We start from the raw sequence: 16888 nt of genomic DNA, 5'->3' as shown, positions 1-16888 counted from the left end.
CAGTTCTATCATTTTAAAATCAGTGTATTACTCTATTCTGTTTTGAATCTAGACTCAGTTTTAGAGTCCTATTTTACTGTGGAAAATTTGCTTTAAAGTAGTAATTTAGATTTTTAACTAAATACAAAGAATCTCTGAAGTATTTTAGGATAAAAGTTCAAATGAGATTGTCAAACAGCTTCACCCTAAAAACCATAGCACGAACTGGGTGTGCTTCTAAGGCTACTGGGGCTGGAAAAATGTATAGGAATAATTAGTGTTTCCTTGAATATAAATGAACTGATATTTGGCATCTATATATCTTCCCAGCATTTTCCATTGTATGAAGATGAAATTTTAAAAACTCAATTAAAAATTATAGCATTAAAAGACCAAATCAATCATTTCTCAAGATGCTGAATTTTACTTCATACCATTACGCTTTCAACATTATCCCCATGTTGCGTGGATAGTCTGTAAACTAATCTTAATGGTTTCTTAAACAAGCAGAATTAATTACAAAGGAAATCTACCCTTCCCCTAAAGCCATACATTACTTCCAAAGCAAATATATTTCTTTTCCATACTGTCTCTGTTTGAGTGAAACTAGTTTAAATTGCTGTTCTTCCTCATTAGGCAGTTTCTCAGTTTACTTGTTCCCTAATGTTTTTCCTCAACTTTTTTTTTTTTTTTAACACTTCTCTAAATCTTGCTCTACCTACTGTAGTTATTATAAAAGATGAATAATATCAAGCAGTGAAGCTTATATCAATTGTAAAAGAATTGATCCAGTTCTTTTTTGTTTAAATATGTTTTAGGAAGCTTATTCTCACACTGATATCCGTCATATCTATTTTTAAACATTTGTTGAAGTTCATCTGTTATCAGTGAACCATGTGAGGAAAAAAGACATTGTACTGTAGATTAATCTCTTATCTCCATAATTAGTAAGCGTGGGACACTTGTGATTATTTGAACAGTATAAGAAAGACTACAGTCATCAAAATTAAAATGTTTCTTTTTAAAGAAAGCTAAAGCTTTGCTCTTTAGTTCCAAACAATCTGTGTATTTCCTGATTGCAGAGTCAGGAAATACTTAACTTTTGAAGCAATAACGGTTACTCCTGGGAAGTTTTATAATTGGCTGCATAGTGATAACATGGACTTTAATAAATACAGTAAAAATACCGCCGGCTTATTTAGAAAGAGAGAACTTCTTCAGTGCAACCGAGAGAGCTAATACTGAGGACGACACCAGTTTGGCAAAATCATTGCTCTTCGTGACTACCTCCAATTTCCAGCTGGCTTCCTGATCAAAGGTATCTTTCTTTAGTGCTTTTTCACTTTCCAGATTTTCTCCCGCGTTCGTTCAGGCCTTTGAACATCAATGTGGGTTAGTTGTAGAATTCATTTTATTCTGAAGTCAGGTAAAATGTAGTTTGTAAAATGTTAATGGGTTTCTTGAAGTATGTTAAATAACTATGATAACTAATGAGAAAGAACAGCATGACATCAAGGAATCTAGAGGCAATTTTTTTTTGTCTAGAGTGAGGAATTGCTTTAATGTCTTGAGTCTTGGTACTTGAGTCTGAATTGTTTTAGTGAGGTCGGTGAAGGTGTCACAACAAAATACTAGCTAAAGGTGTCACTGTGCTTTTTCTAAATACTATGAAACCCTTATTTTTGTTGAATTGATCCCTGTGTGTTAATGGAAATGAATCATATTAACAACTCGCACACTACTTCAGGTTTAATCATAAAGGTGATTTTTCCCTCTCTTGATTGTACGTTATCTTGCTTTTATATTGGCATTAATCCAAAGGTTAACACACAGCATGTGAATGCCAATGAGACCTTATTGACCATCTATCAAGTTCCCCCATTCACTTTGCTCTTGAGGAAGCTATCTGGCAGAGGTGCAACAACTATTCCCAGAGGTCCTGAGCAAAATATTGGGGCTAGAATGTAAACCTGTCAGTCCCTACTTTGGTTGAGCCTTTTTGAGTATCATTGTTTTGTGTTAAAGATTAAATGCTGCCACTGAGTAAAAATCTGGCCTTGAATTGGTGTGTGTAAATCGTCATTAGACTCTGTGGGTTGTAGGCAGATTCTGAGCAGCGGAATTATTTGTAGCTAGAATATGTAGCTGGGGTGTGTAGCTTGAGGTGCTCTGTAACATTTGGAGTTGTTCTGGAAACATACTGTCACTTCCCAGTTTGGGTGAATGGTGAGCAGAGTGAGAAGCCACTGCTTTCTAATTTTGGGTGTGGCAGATCTCTTGAGTCATCAACAGGAATTTACTAAATTTGTCTCAGTCCTGAAGCATTTATATCAGAGTTTTAGGTAGTTTTTTACTTCTATATATATGCCTCTGTTTGCTGACAGCATTCATTCAAGTTCTTCTGAGCCCAGATCATTTTCCTAGTGGCCACAGGGAGGAATTCTAGTAAGCAACAAAATCAGCCCAACTCAGTCTTTCACTTAAGAGCTTACGGTATGATGGTACAGGAGAAAAAGATATTGAAAAGATGCTACACATATAAGAAGGATTCGAAGTCATTCAACAATATTTGTAAATGTATGTATAAATATATGTCAGTTAACACTATGTATGCTACAGGAGAATCCTGTGATTCCAAAATATTGTATACATGTACAAGTACTGGATAGAAATTTATGTCTCTTGCGTTGTTTCTGATGAATCCCTTAAGTAAATGCTTCAGTACAAGATTTTCATGATTCTCTGATCGCTCATTTCCCCACCATGGATATTTTACTGTGCTTATATGGCAGTTGTCCCTTCTGGTGTGGCCTGAGCTAGTAGCCAGGGGCTGTATAATGCTATATTTTATACTGCGTGTTTCACATGAGGATAAGCGAAAAAACAGAGCTGTTGTTAGCTTAGTTTTGCAGAGTCTCTGTAACCCATGTCATTGAAAGTTGTGGTTAGTCATAACCTGAGAAAAGGTAGTAAAGGTAACTAGAACCAGTTTTGTGTTATAATATTAGCATCTTAAATTATTAAAGATTAAATTACAGACCCAGTTCAGAATTCAAGATGATAAACTTTGCTTATATAAATTAGGTCACTTACAGAATTACATTTCGGTGTTGAGTTTTTACCTGTAGTCACAGGGAAGGATCCTGGGAGATTGGAAATTCAACCACAAATGAGTTTTTCATGTAAGAACTCTTGATATGGCGGTAGAGAAATTCAAAAGACTTGACACAGTTAAGGTTGAATTGACTTTATGTGCAATCTCAATTGTAGAGTGGAACTCTGAGGTTGTATGTAAATCATGTTGTAACAAGATAAAATATCTGCAGTAAAATCAGTGCTACAGGCAATATTTCTGATTCTGTACTCTGTGGAGATATTTTTGGAGGCATACTTGGGTTAAAAATTAGATGAAAAGTATTTAGTGGAAATCAGACAAAAAGATTTAGCTATACTTGGGTTAAAAATCAGATTAAAAATATTTAGTAATCAGATGAAAAATAGAGAGAAAGAAGAGATCATTCTCCTAGGGCTTTGCCCACTAGAATCATTTTACTTTTGCAGGTTTGCAGGGTTGAGTGTGAGCTAGCTCACTCTCCGCATCTTCGACCCTTGTCGAGTAAGGTAAATCACATACTAAGGCAGTAAGAAAATGACAGAGGGTTATGGTTGCTAGTCATATGTTAACACAGATACCTGACTTTGTCCCTGAGACTTGGCAAGTGTTCGGGTGAGTCACTGAAGCTATAGCATGTGGACTTTATCCTTTCATAGGAAATACTTGGTCTAGCAAGCTGAAATTCTTGTGATTTTAAAACTATGAATGCTCTAGCAGTATATCCCAAATAATTACAACAGCCCCTCCTTATCCACAGTTTTAGTCACCTGTGGTCATCTGTGGTCCGAAAATATTAAGTGGATGTGGTAATAAACTGTTAACATCGCTGAACTCAGAGACCTTGTGGGAGGAATGTGCCTTGCATGTTGGAGAAATAGCAAGGAGGCCATTGTGGCTGGAGCTGAGTGAGTAAGAAGGGAATTTAGTAGGAGATAAAATCAGAGAAATGAGGTGAGGATGGAAAGATGAAAATCTAGGTTGTCTACCTAAAGGTCATGTGGATGACCTTTAGCCATTGTGCAGATTTAATCTGTATGGATATCATATGTGGATGGCCAGGGCCCTGCAGCACACTGTGAGCTGGTTGTCTTTTACATTTTTTTTCTTTTTGGGAGACAGAGTCTCGCTCTTGTTTCCCAGGTGGGAGTGCAATGATGTGACCTCAGCTCATTGCAACCTCCCCCTCCCGGGTTCAAGTGATTCTCCTGCCTCAGCCTCCCGAGTAGCTGGGATTACAGGCACCCGCCACCATGCCTGGCTAATTTTTTTTGTATTTTTAGTAGTGATAGGGTTTCACCATGTTGGCCAGTCTGGTCTCGAACTCCTGACCTCTGGTGATCCACCTGCCTCAGCTTCCCAAAGTGTTGGGATTACAGGCGTAAGCCCCTGTTCCTGGCCTTGTCTAAAATTTTACTCTTAATGAAAGGGAGAGCTATTGAAGGGTTTGCATGTGAGCAATACGGGCGAGGTAAGATTTCTCCTATAATCCCTTAGGATGTCTGACTGAAACTGACAGGAGACAGGTTAACAGGAGAAAAGCATACTAATTTTATTTTGTAATTTTTACATGTACATAGGAGCCTTCACAAGAAAAGAAGATAAAAGGTCTGGGTTGGATAAAGAGTAGTAACTTGTGAAAATGCAACAAGACAAAGAGGTTTTAGTTAGAGCAGTTAATTGTGGAAAAGTAACTAGGAAGATAAAGGGTGAATTAACAAGATTTTTATGTTAGGTTTCTCTCAACTGCAGTTTGCTGTGTCTAGTGATAGGTATGTCTTCCTTTCTCCTTTATAGTGAGGGGGAGTTTTACCTTCTGATTTTAGGAAGAAAAAAGAAGATGAGAATACCTTTCTCACACTTGCAGTTTTTCAAGTATCTTTAACTCAAAAATAATCAGTATGCCAAAGTGGCATATTTTGGGGTGGCAAATTTTGACCCCCTAAAGTAACATGACTTGTGTTAAAAAGGATCATTTTGGTTTTGAAAGTAAACCGAAGCTGGCAGGGGAAACTAGCTGAAAGGTTATTGTAGTAAACAAGGTGAGAGCTGATTAGTGTTCTCTCTTGTTAACTGTAAGCCAAAAATAAAATTCCAAGTCCCTGTACACCCCAACCAGTTGAATGGACCCCTCCTCTTGTTCAAGGTCACTCCTAAGTTAACTCGAAAAACTAGTTCAGACCGTGAAGGGAAGTGGGGGTTGGACATTGCTCCTCATATTCTCCTTCCTTTGAAATTCAGGCACAGCTGACCAGCATTTAACATTAAAACAGCTCTTAAGACTGACAAAGCAGACTCTGTAGCAGTAAGATACCAACATGACAGATAACAGGCCCTAAAAGAAGGGCTCTGAAAAGGCCCTATATTTTACCCCAAAATATATTTATTTGACATGTTTTGAAATGGTCCTGCAAAGCTCTCTTATGGGGAAAATCATAGATTTTTCCTTCCCTTTCCAGGTCTTTTTCCTGGCCCAGGAGAGAATTAACTAAGAGTCTGGCACCTTTTAAAGTCTGATAAGAAACATTTACAATCTATTCTTTGTGAAGCTTGCTACCTGGAGGCTTCTACATGATAAAAACCTTGGTTTTCACCACTCCCTTCTATTGATTCCAGCTCTTTAGATAAACTCTTACAACCAATTGCCAATCAGGAAATTTTTGAATCTACCTATGATCTGGAACTGCACCACGCCCCCCCATACACACACCCCCACCCCACCCCTTTGAGTTCTCCTGCCTTTGTGGATCAAACCAAGGTACATGTTACATATATTCATTGATGTCTTATGTCTCCCTAACATGTAGAAAACCAAGCTATAGCCCAACCACCTTGGGCACATGTTCTCAGAATCTCCTGAGGCTGTGTCATGGTCATGCCCTTAACCTTGGCAAAATAAACTTCTAAACTGATTGAGACCTGTCTCAGATACTTTTTGGTTTATAGAATGTACCACATTTTATTTATCTCTTCACTTGCTGATGGACATTTGGATTGTTTTCAGTTTTGGAGTTGTGAACCCAGAAAATCTGAGACAGGTCTCAGTTAATTTAGAAAGTGTATTTTGCCAAGGTTGAGGATGCGCACCCATGACACAGCCCCCAGGAAGTCCTGATGACATGTCCCCAAGGTGGTGAGGGCACAGCTTGGTTTTATACACTTTAGAGAGACATGAGATATCAATATATGTAAGAAGTACATTGGATCTGACTGGAAAGGCGGGACAACTTGAAGCAAAGGCAGGAAGACTCAAAACAGGGAGGGAGTTTTTAGGTCATAGATAGGTGCTACACAAATGGTTACATTCTTTTGAGTTTCTGATTAACCTTTCCAAAGGAGGCAGTCAGATATGCATCTATCTCAGTGAGCAGAAGGGTGACTTTGAATAGATGGGAGGTAGGTTTGCCTTAAGCAATTTTCATCTTGAGTTTTCCTTAGTGATTTTGGGGGCCTAAGATATTATCCTTTCACTGGGTATTGGGACAAAAGTGCCTTTGAATATTTGTTTGAAGGCTCTCATGTGGACATGTTTTCCAGTGTTTTAATCTCTAGGAGTGGAATGGCTAGGTAATGAAGTAGGTCTGTATTCAACTCCTAAGAAACTGCCAAACCATATTCTAGAGTGGTGTGTCATTTTATATGTCTGTTTATAGTGTATTAGAGTTCCAGGTGCTCCCACGTCCTTGCTGGCAGCCTTCTTTTTATCTTAGCCATTTAAAGAGTATTTAAAGTGGTATCTTATTGCGGTTTTAATTTGCATTTTCTCTGATAGTTAATGCTGATGAGGGATGTCTAAGTTTTAATCTCCTCATCATCAAGAAAGGTTATGTTATCCTCACGGTTTGAACTTTGGTTCCTTTCAGCTGAGGCACAAAATAACTTTTAAAAACAATCAAAAGACATATTATGACATAATAAATTGGCAGTTGCTTATATAGTTTAATGGTTTTGTTTCTGGGAGACTCACTTGAAGTGGGAAAATATAATCCTGCTCTTCAATTTCAATTAATTTTCACTACATTTTAATTTTACGTTAAAGTCATTTATGTCAAATAGTATAAGTGTATGCTCTGTCTTGTGTAGTGTCTATTACTTTGTATATTATTTAGGATAAAAATACATTCCATGTGGTAATAATTGGGCTAGGTAAATGTAAATTGTTTCAAAACATTCAACTAGAATCAGGGTTTTAATTTTTCCCCCAGGTTCCTGATGTTATTAGCAGCATAAGGCAATTATCTAAAGCCGCCATGAAAGAGGATGCCAAACCCAGCAAAGATAATGAGGACGCCTTTTACAACTCTCAGAAGTTCGAAGTCCTGTACTGCGGAAAGGTGACCGTGACCCACAAGAAGGCCCCCTCAAGCCTCATTGATGACTGCATGGAGAAGTTCAGCCTGCACGAACAGCAGCGCCTGAAGATCCAAGGCGAGCAGCGCGGTGTGGACCCGGGAGAGGACCTGGCTGACTTGGAGGTGGTGGTGCCCGGGTCCCCTGGAGAATGCCTGCCGGAGGAGGCGGACGGCACCGACACCCACCTTGGCTTACCTGCCGTGGCCAGCCAGCCTGCCCTGACCAGCTCTCGGGTCTGCTTCCCTGAGCGGATTTTGGAAGATTCTGGCTTTGATGAGCAGCAGGAGTTTCGGTCTCGGTGCAGCAGTGTCACCGGAGTGCAAAGGAGAGTTCACGAGGGCAGCCAGAAATCCCAGCCACGACGGAGACACGCGAGCGCGCCCAGTCACGTCCAGCCCTCGGACTCGGAGAAGAACAGGACCATGCTCTTCCAGGTACGCCTGGCCGGGCGCTGTCTGCCCTTGCCCCAGAAGGTGCCAGACGGAAGCAGCTGGGCATCCAGTTCCTCCCAGCTCCACCTCTATATAACGAATAATCTAACTTTTATTTGTTTTCCTATTCAAAGCAGATAAGGCAGGTGGAGGAAGAGTGCACAGCAAAGTAGGGAAGGGGCGAGAGACAGACGTGGAGTGTGGAGTGTAAGAAGTAAGACAGTAGGAAAGGAGGAGGAGGAGGAGGAAGCAATTCGTGGAGCGTCCTGGACACCTGGTAGAGAGAATAAGAATCTATCACCAGCATTTGCCTTGGGGTGATTCTCGAATAAATGCTTAAAAAAAAAAATTTGTAGGTAGGGCGCGGGGGCTCACGCCTGTAATTCCGGCACTTTGGGAGGCCGAGGTGGGCTGATTACTTGAGGTCAGGAGTTCCAGACCAGCCTGGCCAACATGGCAAAACCCCTTCTCTATTAAAACAAAAGAAAAATTAGCCGGGCGTGGTGAGGGTGCGTCTGTAGTCCCAGCTAATCAGGTGCTGAGGCGGGAGAATTGCTTGAACTGGGGAGTCGGAGGTTGCAGTGAGCTGAGATGGACCCCTGCACTGGAGCCTGGGCAACAGAGCGAAACTCTGTCTCAACAACAACAAAATTGTGGAAAGTCAGTCTTTAAAGATATGAATCTGAGAGAGTGCGATTTAACATGGAGAAACAAGGGAATTGTTTTCTAGAGAAGAAAAAACTCCAGAGACTCGTATGTGTATTTTGAGTTGAGAACACACCAATTTATGCTGTCACACCGAAAGAGGTTAACGAAACACCATTGACCTAAAAATGTACTGAATTGGATACTTAAAATAATTTGATGCAAGCTGTAGTATTGGTATAAAAGATCATTCTTAATTCTAAACGTTTTTGAATGTTGTACAGGATATAGAAGGTGTCAGGTTCCACTTAAAATAACTTAATTCATAACAATACCCTGTAGAGAGTCTTTAATCCTCAGCTTGTAAGATTTGAGTTTCCTTGGGGGAAAAAAAAAAAAAAGGACTGACTATCTTTTTAAAACTTACTTTAAAGATTTCCTGAAAAGGAAATTCCGGAGTATTTTGGTAAACAGTACCGGTGTGTAATATCAGAAGTTTGCTTTATCAGAAGTTCATGAGGCTTTTTTTCCACAAATGATAATATTTTATTATAGAAAAAACATCCCAAATGCAGGATTTCATAAACACTGGCAGGCGAACAAATACAGCTTCCAAAGTAAATTCAAAGTAAAGAGGCAGCACTTACAAACATTTCACGGTAAGGAGAAAATGTGATGCTCTCCTGCAGAAGTGCTCCCAAGCAGAACACAAATGTGGCTCCATATCCGTGAAGGCATCAGATTTCCTTTCTGAGCTCGGTATGCCCATTTCAACAATCGAAAATGATGGCAAGAAGTGGCATTGATTGTATTACTACTTGATTAAAAAAATCACACCCCTGATTAAAAAAAAATTAAGAGACAGGGTCTTGCTCTGTCATCCACGCTGGAGTGCATTGGTGTAATCACAGCTCACTACAGCCTTGACCTCTGGAAGTTCGTATTTTGTTTTTTTCGTTGGTGGTGGTTTTGTTTTTATTGACCTCAAGGTGTGTCATTAAAGACTCTCTAGTCTTCAGTGACGTGTTAACTGAATTTCCCCTTTTCTTGGGGCTATCAGATTTGTTCTTTTTTTAGCTAGTCACAGTTCTTGTTGTTAATTTTTCTGAACGGTTTATTTTCAAATATTTTAATTCATTAGCCCAATTACAGATATATCCTTTTGCTGACCATTTGGGAGAAAGTATGATTATAACTTATTTTTTAAAGTTACTATTTTTAGAAATCATGAAGTGAGGAAAGGTTGCACATTTTTTAAGAATACAGTTGTTTCTAATCTGAAAAATGTTTGTTTGTGTCTTATAATAATTGAAGACTAACTTAATTTTCATACTTTTTTTGACAGAGGAAAGAAACATTTTTGAGGCAGCTGATATTTGGGGTTAAAAATATTGGTTGGATTAGATGTTTAAGTACATATGAAATAGATATATCTGGGATATTGCATTTGAATCTATATTATTTGTTTAATATTTGATTATAAAGTAAGATGTAGATCCTTATGAATTGAAATTAATTGGAATGCTTTTATTTTTAAGGTTGGGCGATTTGAGATTAACCTTATCAGTCCAGACACTAAATCGGTTGTACTAGAAAAGAATTTTAAAGATATCTCCTCTTGTTCTCAGGTACGTATCAAAGTATATCATAGTATGTGAAGAGACCAATTCAGTCTTGTTTCAAAATTAACAATAAAATAACTGGGCTTGACCCCTTCAAATTTTAATTTTTTTTTGAAATTTAAATTTTTATTCTTAAAGGGAATTTGTCTTAAACTAAGGGCTCCTGGGTTTTTGTCTATGGCAGTGTCAAAATCCTGCCCAGGTCCCTTGGTGTCTGTCCTAACAGTTTGTCCTCATTTTAGTCAACTCTTTCTTACTGTAATGCCACTTCATCAAATCCCCTCCAGTGATGGAATTTTTGTGGTGGTGAGTTCTTTTGAAAATACCTGCACAGTTAGTTCCTTGGAATGCTGGCCTGTGGGACTTGTGGGTATAACTGAGTCATGCTTGCTCTTTATACCATAGTAGGTAGTAAAAGGAGAATGAGGGTTTCAGCTTATTTTAATGTGAATACTAAATTTTGAAAATATTTTTGTAGTTTTGTTCTTTTATTTATTTTTAATTCACAAACTGTGTATTTAAATGTTTTTAAAATAATCAATACAGCCAAATATGTACAAGATTATATTAGACATTGAAGAGATTACAAGATTAAAAAGAACTTTTGAAGATGTCAGATGGAAGGAGTATCTAAATCTAAATGTAGGGAGATTTAAAAATGCACCTCTAAGGAGGTTCCTGGAATTGAGAATTCACTTCTTTTCTGCCTAGTGACTTAACTTACCTTCAAGGAGTTGGATGTTGCCAAGGTCCTTACTTAGATTTTAATGTCACTTCTTCTCTGCTTAGTGACTTGCCTTTAAGGAGCTGGATCTTGCCAAGGTCCTTACTTATATTTTAATGTTGAAAAATCATGCCGGCCTATCTTGTTTTCTTTATTTACTATCTTTTTTTTTTTTTTTTTTTTGAGACGGAGTCTCGCTCTGTCGCCCAGGCTGGAGTGCAGTGGCCGGATCTCGGCTCACTGCAAGCTCCGCCTCCCGGGTTCACGCCATTCTCCTGCCTCAGCCTCCTAAGTAGCTGGGACTACAGGCGCCCGCCACCTCGCCCGGCTAGATTTTTGTATTTTTTTAGTAGAGACGGGGTTTCACCGGGTTAGCCAGGATGGTCTCGATCTCCTGACCTCGTGATCCGCCCGTCTCGGCCTCCCAAAGTGCTGGGATTACAGGCTTGAGCCACCGCGCCCGGCCTATTTACTATCTTTTTAAAAATAATTTGAAGTTAGCATTGCTGTAGGTATGATATTCAGACATTCTTCCCTTTGAAGATAACAAGACAGTTTTTGTACATTTATTTATTTATTTATTTATTTATTTATCTGGAGACAGGGTCTTCCTCTGTCATCCAGGCTGGATTGCAGTGGCGTGATCATGGCTCATTACAGCCTTGACCTTTCCGGCTCGAGCAATCCTCCCACCTCAACCTCTCCAGTAGCTGGGACCACAGGCATGTGCCACCATGCCTGGCTACTTGTTATTTTTTTATTTTTTAAAATTTTTTGTAGAGACGAGGTCTCATTATGTTGCCCAGAATGGTCTTGAACTCGTGGCCTCGAGATCTTCCTGCCTTGGCCTCCCAAAGTGCTGGGATTACAAGCATGAGCCACCATGCTGGCCAGTTTTTGTACACCTTGTTAATTGTTTATCTCAGTGTCAGCTAATACAGTTCACATCTGATATTTTGTTTTAATATACTTTCTATTATATGGAGACATAAAATTACTTTGTGTAGATAAAAATTTTCTACTCTAATAACTTTGTCAGCAGTTGACATAAGGAGGAATATATTGTAAATTTCTAAATTCCTACTTAAAGGACACAGAAATTTTAACTGAAAAGTATTTATTAAGCATTCTTGTAATTACCAGTTTACTGGTGGTCCCTGGGAGATCATAAGTGCTGTGAGGGCAGGTATCTAAGGCTGTGGTGTCATTCTGTAGGACATCGGAGTCAGATGTACTCAGACAGAGCTTAACCCTGAGGTGTTCGATACATGTTGAATCAATGAGCACTTTACACGTGGTGGGCCTTATGCCAAATACTAAAGAGAAAGTGATGTCTGAACCCAAGCAGTTCCTACCCCAGAGCACCAAGGGGCATCCTCAAAAGCTGTGCTTCCCACCCCACACTTCGTGAGCCTCCTGGTGAGAAAACTCTCAGTGTTCATTGGGCAGCTAAAAGAAAAAAAAATAGAAAGAAATAGAAAAAAGAACTAGCCAAACCAAAAATTGGAAGTTCAGATACAATTTCTTGTTTCCCCTTTGTATGTTTTTAAAGTCAAGATGTGCATTCTGATATTCTGGTTCAGAAAAAGACATAAACAGAAGCAGGAGGGATATTTGTGGAAAGCCTGACTTTCATCGAGGTAATTGTCAGGTTGAGCCATCTGCTCCTCACTGAGTGGCTGGCCCTGCTCTTATTATGTCTTTCCAGGGTATTGAACTCATGTAATGTGGCTGTTTTCAGGAATAGCCTGATTTTTAATAGTGCACACCCACAAATGCTTCTTTCTTCAAAATCTGTCGGACTGTTTGCCTGGCAAGCATGGGGACTACAGGAGTGGTTTTCTTTCCTGGAAACGTTGCCATTGCCTCAGGACTCTCCGAGCTAATGAGGTCCTGTGAATTTTTCCCATTTAGTACTAAGCGAGTAAAGGATATTCTTAAGTCACTAATAAATTGTACCAAATTGAGGCCAGTGTGGCTGGAGTTGTGGAGGTGAGAAGGGAATGTTATAGGAGATAAAGCCAGAGGAAAGGAGATGAGAATGGAAAGATGAAAATCGAGGTTGTGTATCTAAACGTCATATGGAGGGCTGGTAGTCACCATGCAAATTTAATCTGTATGGATATAATATCCATACAGATTGCTTACTTTCACCTCAAGAGTTGCAACCTCTCTCCTGTGTACTGACTTTTTCTTTTTACCAGAATTGATTCCTTTTTCTATTTCCATTGGATAGATTGAACTTATTATAACAAAACAGGGGTTGCCATTTATCAAGCATCCTAGGAATTATATTTCTTAGTTCTAAATCTCGAACATTCCTGACAGTAGATGCTGTTACTACTGTTTTATAACGAGAAATGGATGCTCAGAGATAGTTATGAGCAACCCAGTGCAATATCACGTACCTCACAATTAGTTGAATCAAGGTTTAAGCACAAATCCGACTTCAAAGCATGTTTTTCCTTTTCTTTTTCTTTTTTTTTTTTTTTTTGAGGCGGAGTCTTGCTCTGTCGCCAAGGCTGGAGTGCAGTGGCACTATCTCGGCTCACTGCAAGCTCCGCCTCCTGGGTTCATGCCATTCTCCTGCCTCAGCCTCCCATGTAGCTGGGACTACAGGCGCCTGCCACCACGCCCGGCTAATTTTTTTGTATTTTTAGTAGAGATGGGGTTTCACCGTGTTAGCCAGGATGGTCTCGATCTCCTGACCTCATGATCCACCCACCTCGGCCTCCCAAAGTGCTGGGATTACAGGCTTGAGCCACCGCGCCCGGCCATGTTTTTCCTTTTCACTTAGATTTAGGTGATTTCAGGACAACTTTAAATTTTTTACCTACCTGGCTTTTCTAAGTACTATGCTTGCTATTAAGGTGTTGTCTACTTACCGGTAGGTATACATTTAGACTGAATGAAAATCACAGATGATTCTGATTTTTTTTTAAATGAGATATAAAGGAGGTTATTTAGCCTGGGTCCAGGAAGTACAATGATTCGTCAGTGTGGATAATTGGCACCTGCAATAATTTATTTAACATATCAGTCTTTTAAGTGTGGCTCCTTGAGTGTCTGTAAAGAGACAAACATTCCAGTGTTTTTGTGCATACTTTAGGGAATTGCATGCCATTTAATTTGAGTATTGTCAGTATTAGGTTTTCTCAGATTCTTAGCCTAGATAGATAAGAACAGGGTTTATGATGAATATCAGACTGCCATGCTAAGAAGACAGTAAATTGAAAACTCCATTACTTGCAGACATGGAGTGGCATTTTATTACAAGACACAGTGGATCATACCATCAATATTTTTCCTCCTGTGGCCTTGAGTCACAGAGTGTTTATCAGAAGCAAAACAGTCTGTGTTGGTCTCACCTTTTATTTTATGTATCGACAGGCCACTGTATGAGTTTGCTATGGCATTATGTCCGCCCTTCATCGCTGTGAAGAAGAAATTCATAGAACTGTGAAAGCAGAGAACTGATGTTGCTTTCCATATTGTTGATTAAAAGATATATTCCCATAAATTTTGTATTGCACTTCTTCCCCTCCATCTAGGGTATAAAGCATGTGGATCACTTTGGCTTTATCTGCCGGGAGTCTCCAGAGCCTGGACTTAGCCAGTATATTTGTTACGTATTCCAGTGTGCCAGCGAATCTCTGGTAAGTAGTGTTATTGCTGTCTGCTTGCTCCTGCGGACACATCTGTCGAACAGAAGACTTGCCTGTTAGGAGCCCAGGTCTTGCAAAATGGCTATCTTTGGGAAGAAGAAGGCATCTAGAAATATGTTTTTCCCCTTCAAAGCAGCACAGCAGTAGAAAAGCAAAAACAAATTGTCATGGTAAAATAATATGCCTAGATACTTTCTTGGGTTTAATAAACCCAGTCATGGAACCTTGAGCATTTTTAAAAGGTAGGAAAAGACTAATAATAGGAGAAAAGCTGTTACTTTTTTCATTGCTCAGATGAGAAGATAAGGAAGGCCATTGATCTTTTATTTTCTTAATTGCTGTAACATCGCAGAATAGATAATGCTTATATCAGCAGAATAGAGAACTCTCTTCGTTTCTTCCTTTATTTTATTAGTCCTTTCTTCATTTTTAAAATATCATATTTGTTGTGGTCTTACTTTAACCTTCATTTTCTTCTTTGGCATTTAAAAGTCAGTTCTTATCTTTAACACTACCCCTCTCCTGCTCTCAACTAAAGGTAATTGGAGTTCAAGAGGAAACATGTAAGGCAGGCTTGGACATATATCTGAGTGGCTAAGAAATATGTTGACTTTTTTTCCCTCAAAGTTTTTACTTATTCTTGCACTTATGCCATCTCCCCATATTATTTTAACACAAACCTTTAGACATACACATCACCGTTTTTAGAAAAGTTTACAGAAAATTATTTTCTTAGACATGTGATCCTCCCACCAGGATTTCTCCCAGGGAAACACATAACACTTCGTCATATGGAAATCAGTCAGGCAGCATTGTCCTTGTGCCCTTGGTGCATATCACAATTATCCCTGCCCGACTCCTGCCTTCCACGTTCCCAGTGTGGACACCGAGTTTAGAAATAATGAAGAAGTAGGAGTGAATTTGTTCAAAGGCACTTTGTGACCAGCAGCCTCTGGCCTTCATCTTTTTCTCTAAAAGATATAAAACTCCCATCACTAACAGTTTGCTATTCTCGAGAGTTCCATTTGAGTTTTGTCCTTCCTCTAAATAACCATACGTATGAAATATCCACATGTTGATATCCCGGGACTGTTGCTAAATAGGTTGCATTTAGGACTTGAGATAGAAATTTGAGATTGTCATTGTGTAAATGACAGTGAAAGACAGGTTGGATAGAACTGGGGGAGGAAAAAGAAAGAAAGCCAAAGAAAACTGGTGACCTAACATTAGAGAATGCCAACAAAGTAAGAGTTTGGTAGAAAGTGATATCCTAGGATGTTATTCCACACACGCCCCGCTCCCCACCCATTCCCTGCACACTCACACCTCACTCCTTCTGTGTGTCCCTCCTCTACTCTAGGGCTGATCCCTCTACCACATGCTGGATCCCCCACTCTGCTACCTTTCTAAAACCTATCATATACCCCATATGTTTTATTTTGGAAGCACCATTTGCCTAACTTCTCTACTTAGAAATGCTAATGTATCTCTTTCACATTTTATATGCAGTTGTTTATCAAATCCTATTGACTGAAAAAGAATGTCTCTTTTCTCCATTCTCCCACTTTTCTTCTTTGCTGCCCGATTCTAGGCATTCATCTTCTTTACTTCGGCCCTTGTGTTAGTGTCCTAACTAGTAATCCTGCCACTAGTTTAATTTGCCATCTCTTCATTTTCTACACTGTGCTAGAGTTTTATTCTCACAAAATTTCCTCCTTGGAACCTGGTTCATGCCTCACTGTTAAGGGACAAAATCCAGATTGTGTAGCACACAGCGGGGCTCACTTCATTCTCTAGCCTCATCTGCACTTAGACTGGAATGCCATGCCCTTTCGTGACCTTTCTCACACACGCCGTTCGTCTTACAAGCTCTTCTCTGGGTCAGACCACAAAGACTGCTTTGATGGTTGATGTGATACTGCTTTTAGTTTGACTTGCTCCTGAAACCCACACATGTTGGTTAGTTCATGGGACTTGAGTGAGAGGCTGCAGCTCTCTGAAGGCCCACTGTGGCTCACAGTAGTACAGCTGAAACTCAGAGGTCCCGTGCTGCCTTTCACATTGTCCAGCTGGGAAGGAGGCCATGTCAGCCTCAAGAATCTGGCTGTTACTAAGCAAGGAGAGTGTGCAGTGCTTTAGTTACCTCTTTTTTTTACTGCTTTTAATTTTGGAAGTGAAGCAGGCCTGGCTCTGCCCTACTAAAACCTGAGTACCATTCCCTTTCTTTTCTACTGCATATTTTTCCGGCCTCAGCTTACATATCACATCCTACTGAAGTCCTTCCTGATCCCCTGTTTTGCAGGAATTGCCTCCTTTAGTTGCGCTATTGTTAGTTCTCTTACTATACTTTATTCCTA

The 16888-nt window shown here is 39.5% G+C and overlaps 1 protein-coding gene across 4 annotated transcripts in view; it reads left to right on the top strand.

Moving 5' to 3' along the window:
• Positions 1-16888, top strand: part of TBC1D4 (TBC1 domain family member 4) — a 208820-nt gene that overhangs the window by 119470 nt on the left and 72462 nt on the right. For 3 of the 4 annotated variants that reach the window (XM_038007739.2, XM_073014394.1, XM_073014393.1), the window contains exons 2-4: positions 7297-7878; positions 10059-10148; positions 14418-14522. In XM_038007739.2, coding sequence (XP_037863667.2) covers positions 7297-7878; positions 10059-10148; positions 14418-14522 — 777 coding nt within the window. Of the gene's footprint in view, positions 1-1136; positions 1298-7296; positions 7879-10058; positions 10149-14417; positions 14523-16888 lie in introns of those variants that run through there. The other variant, XM_073014395.1, reaches the window with a different exon arrangement.

Source organism: Chlorocebus sabaeus, chromosome 3, assembly GCF_047675955.1.
Source record: "Chlorocebus sabaeus isolate Y175 chromosome 3, mChlSab1.0.hap1, whole genome shotgun sequence".
Lineage (NCBI taxonomy): Eukaryota > Metazoa > Chordata > Mammalia > Primates > Cercopithecidae > Chlorocebus > Chlorocebus sabaeus.
This window is presented reverse-complemented; position numbering and strand designations above follow the sequence as displayed.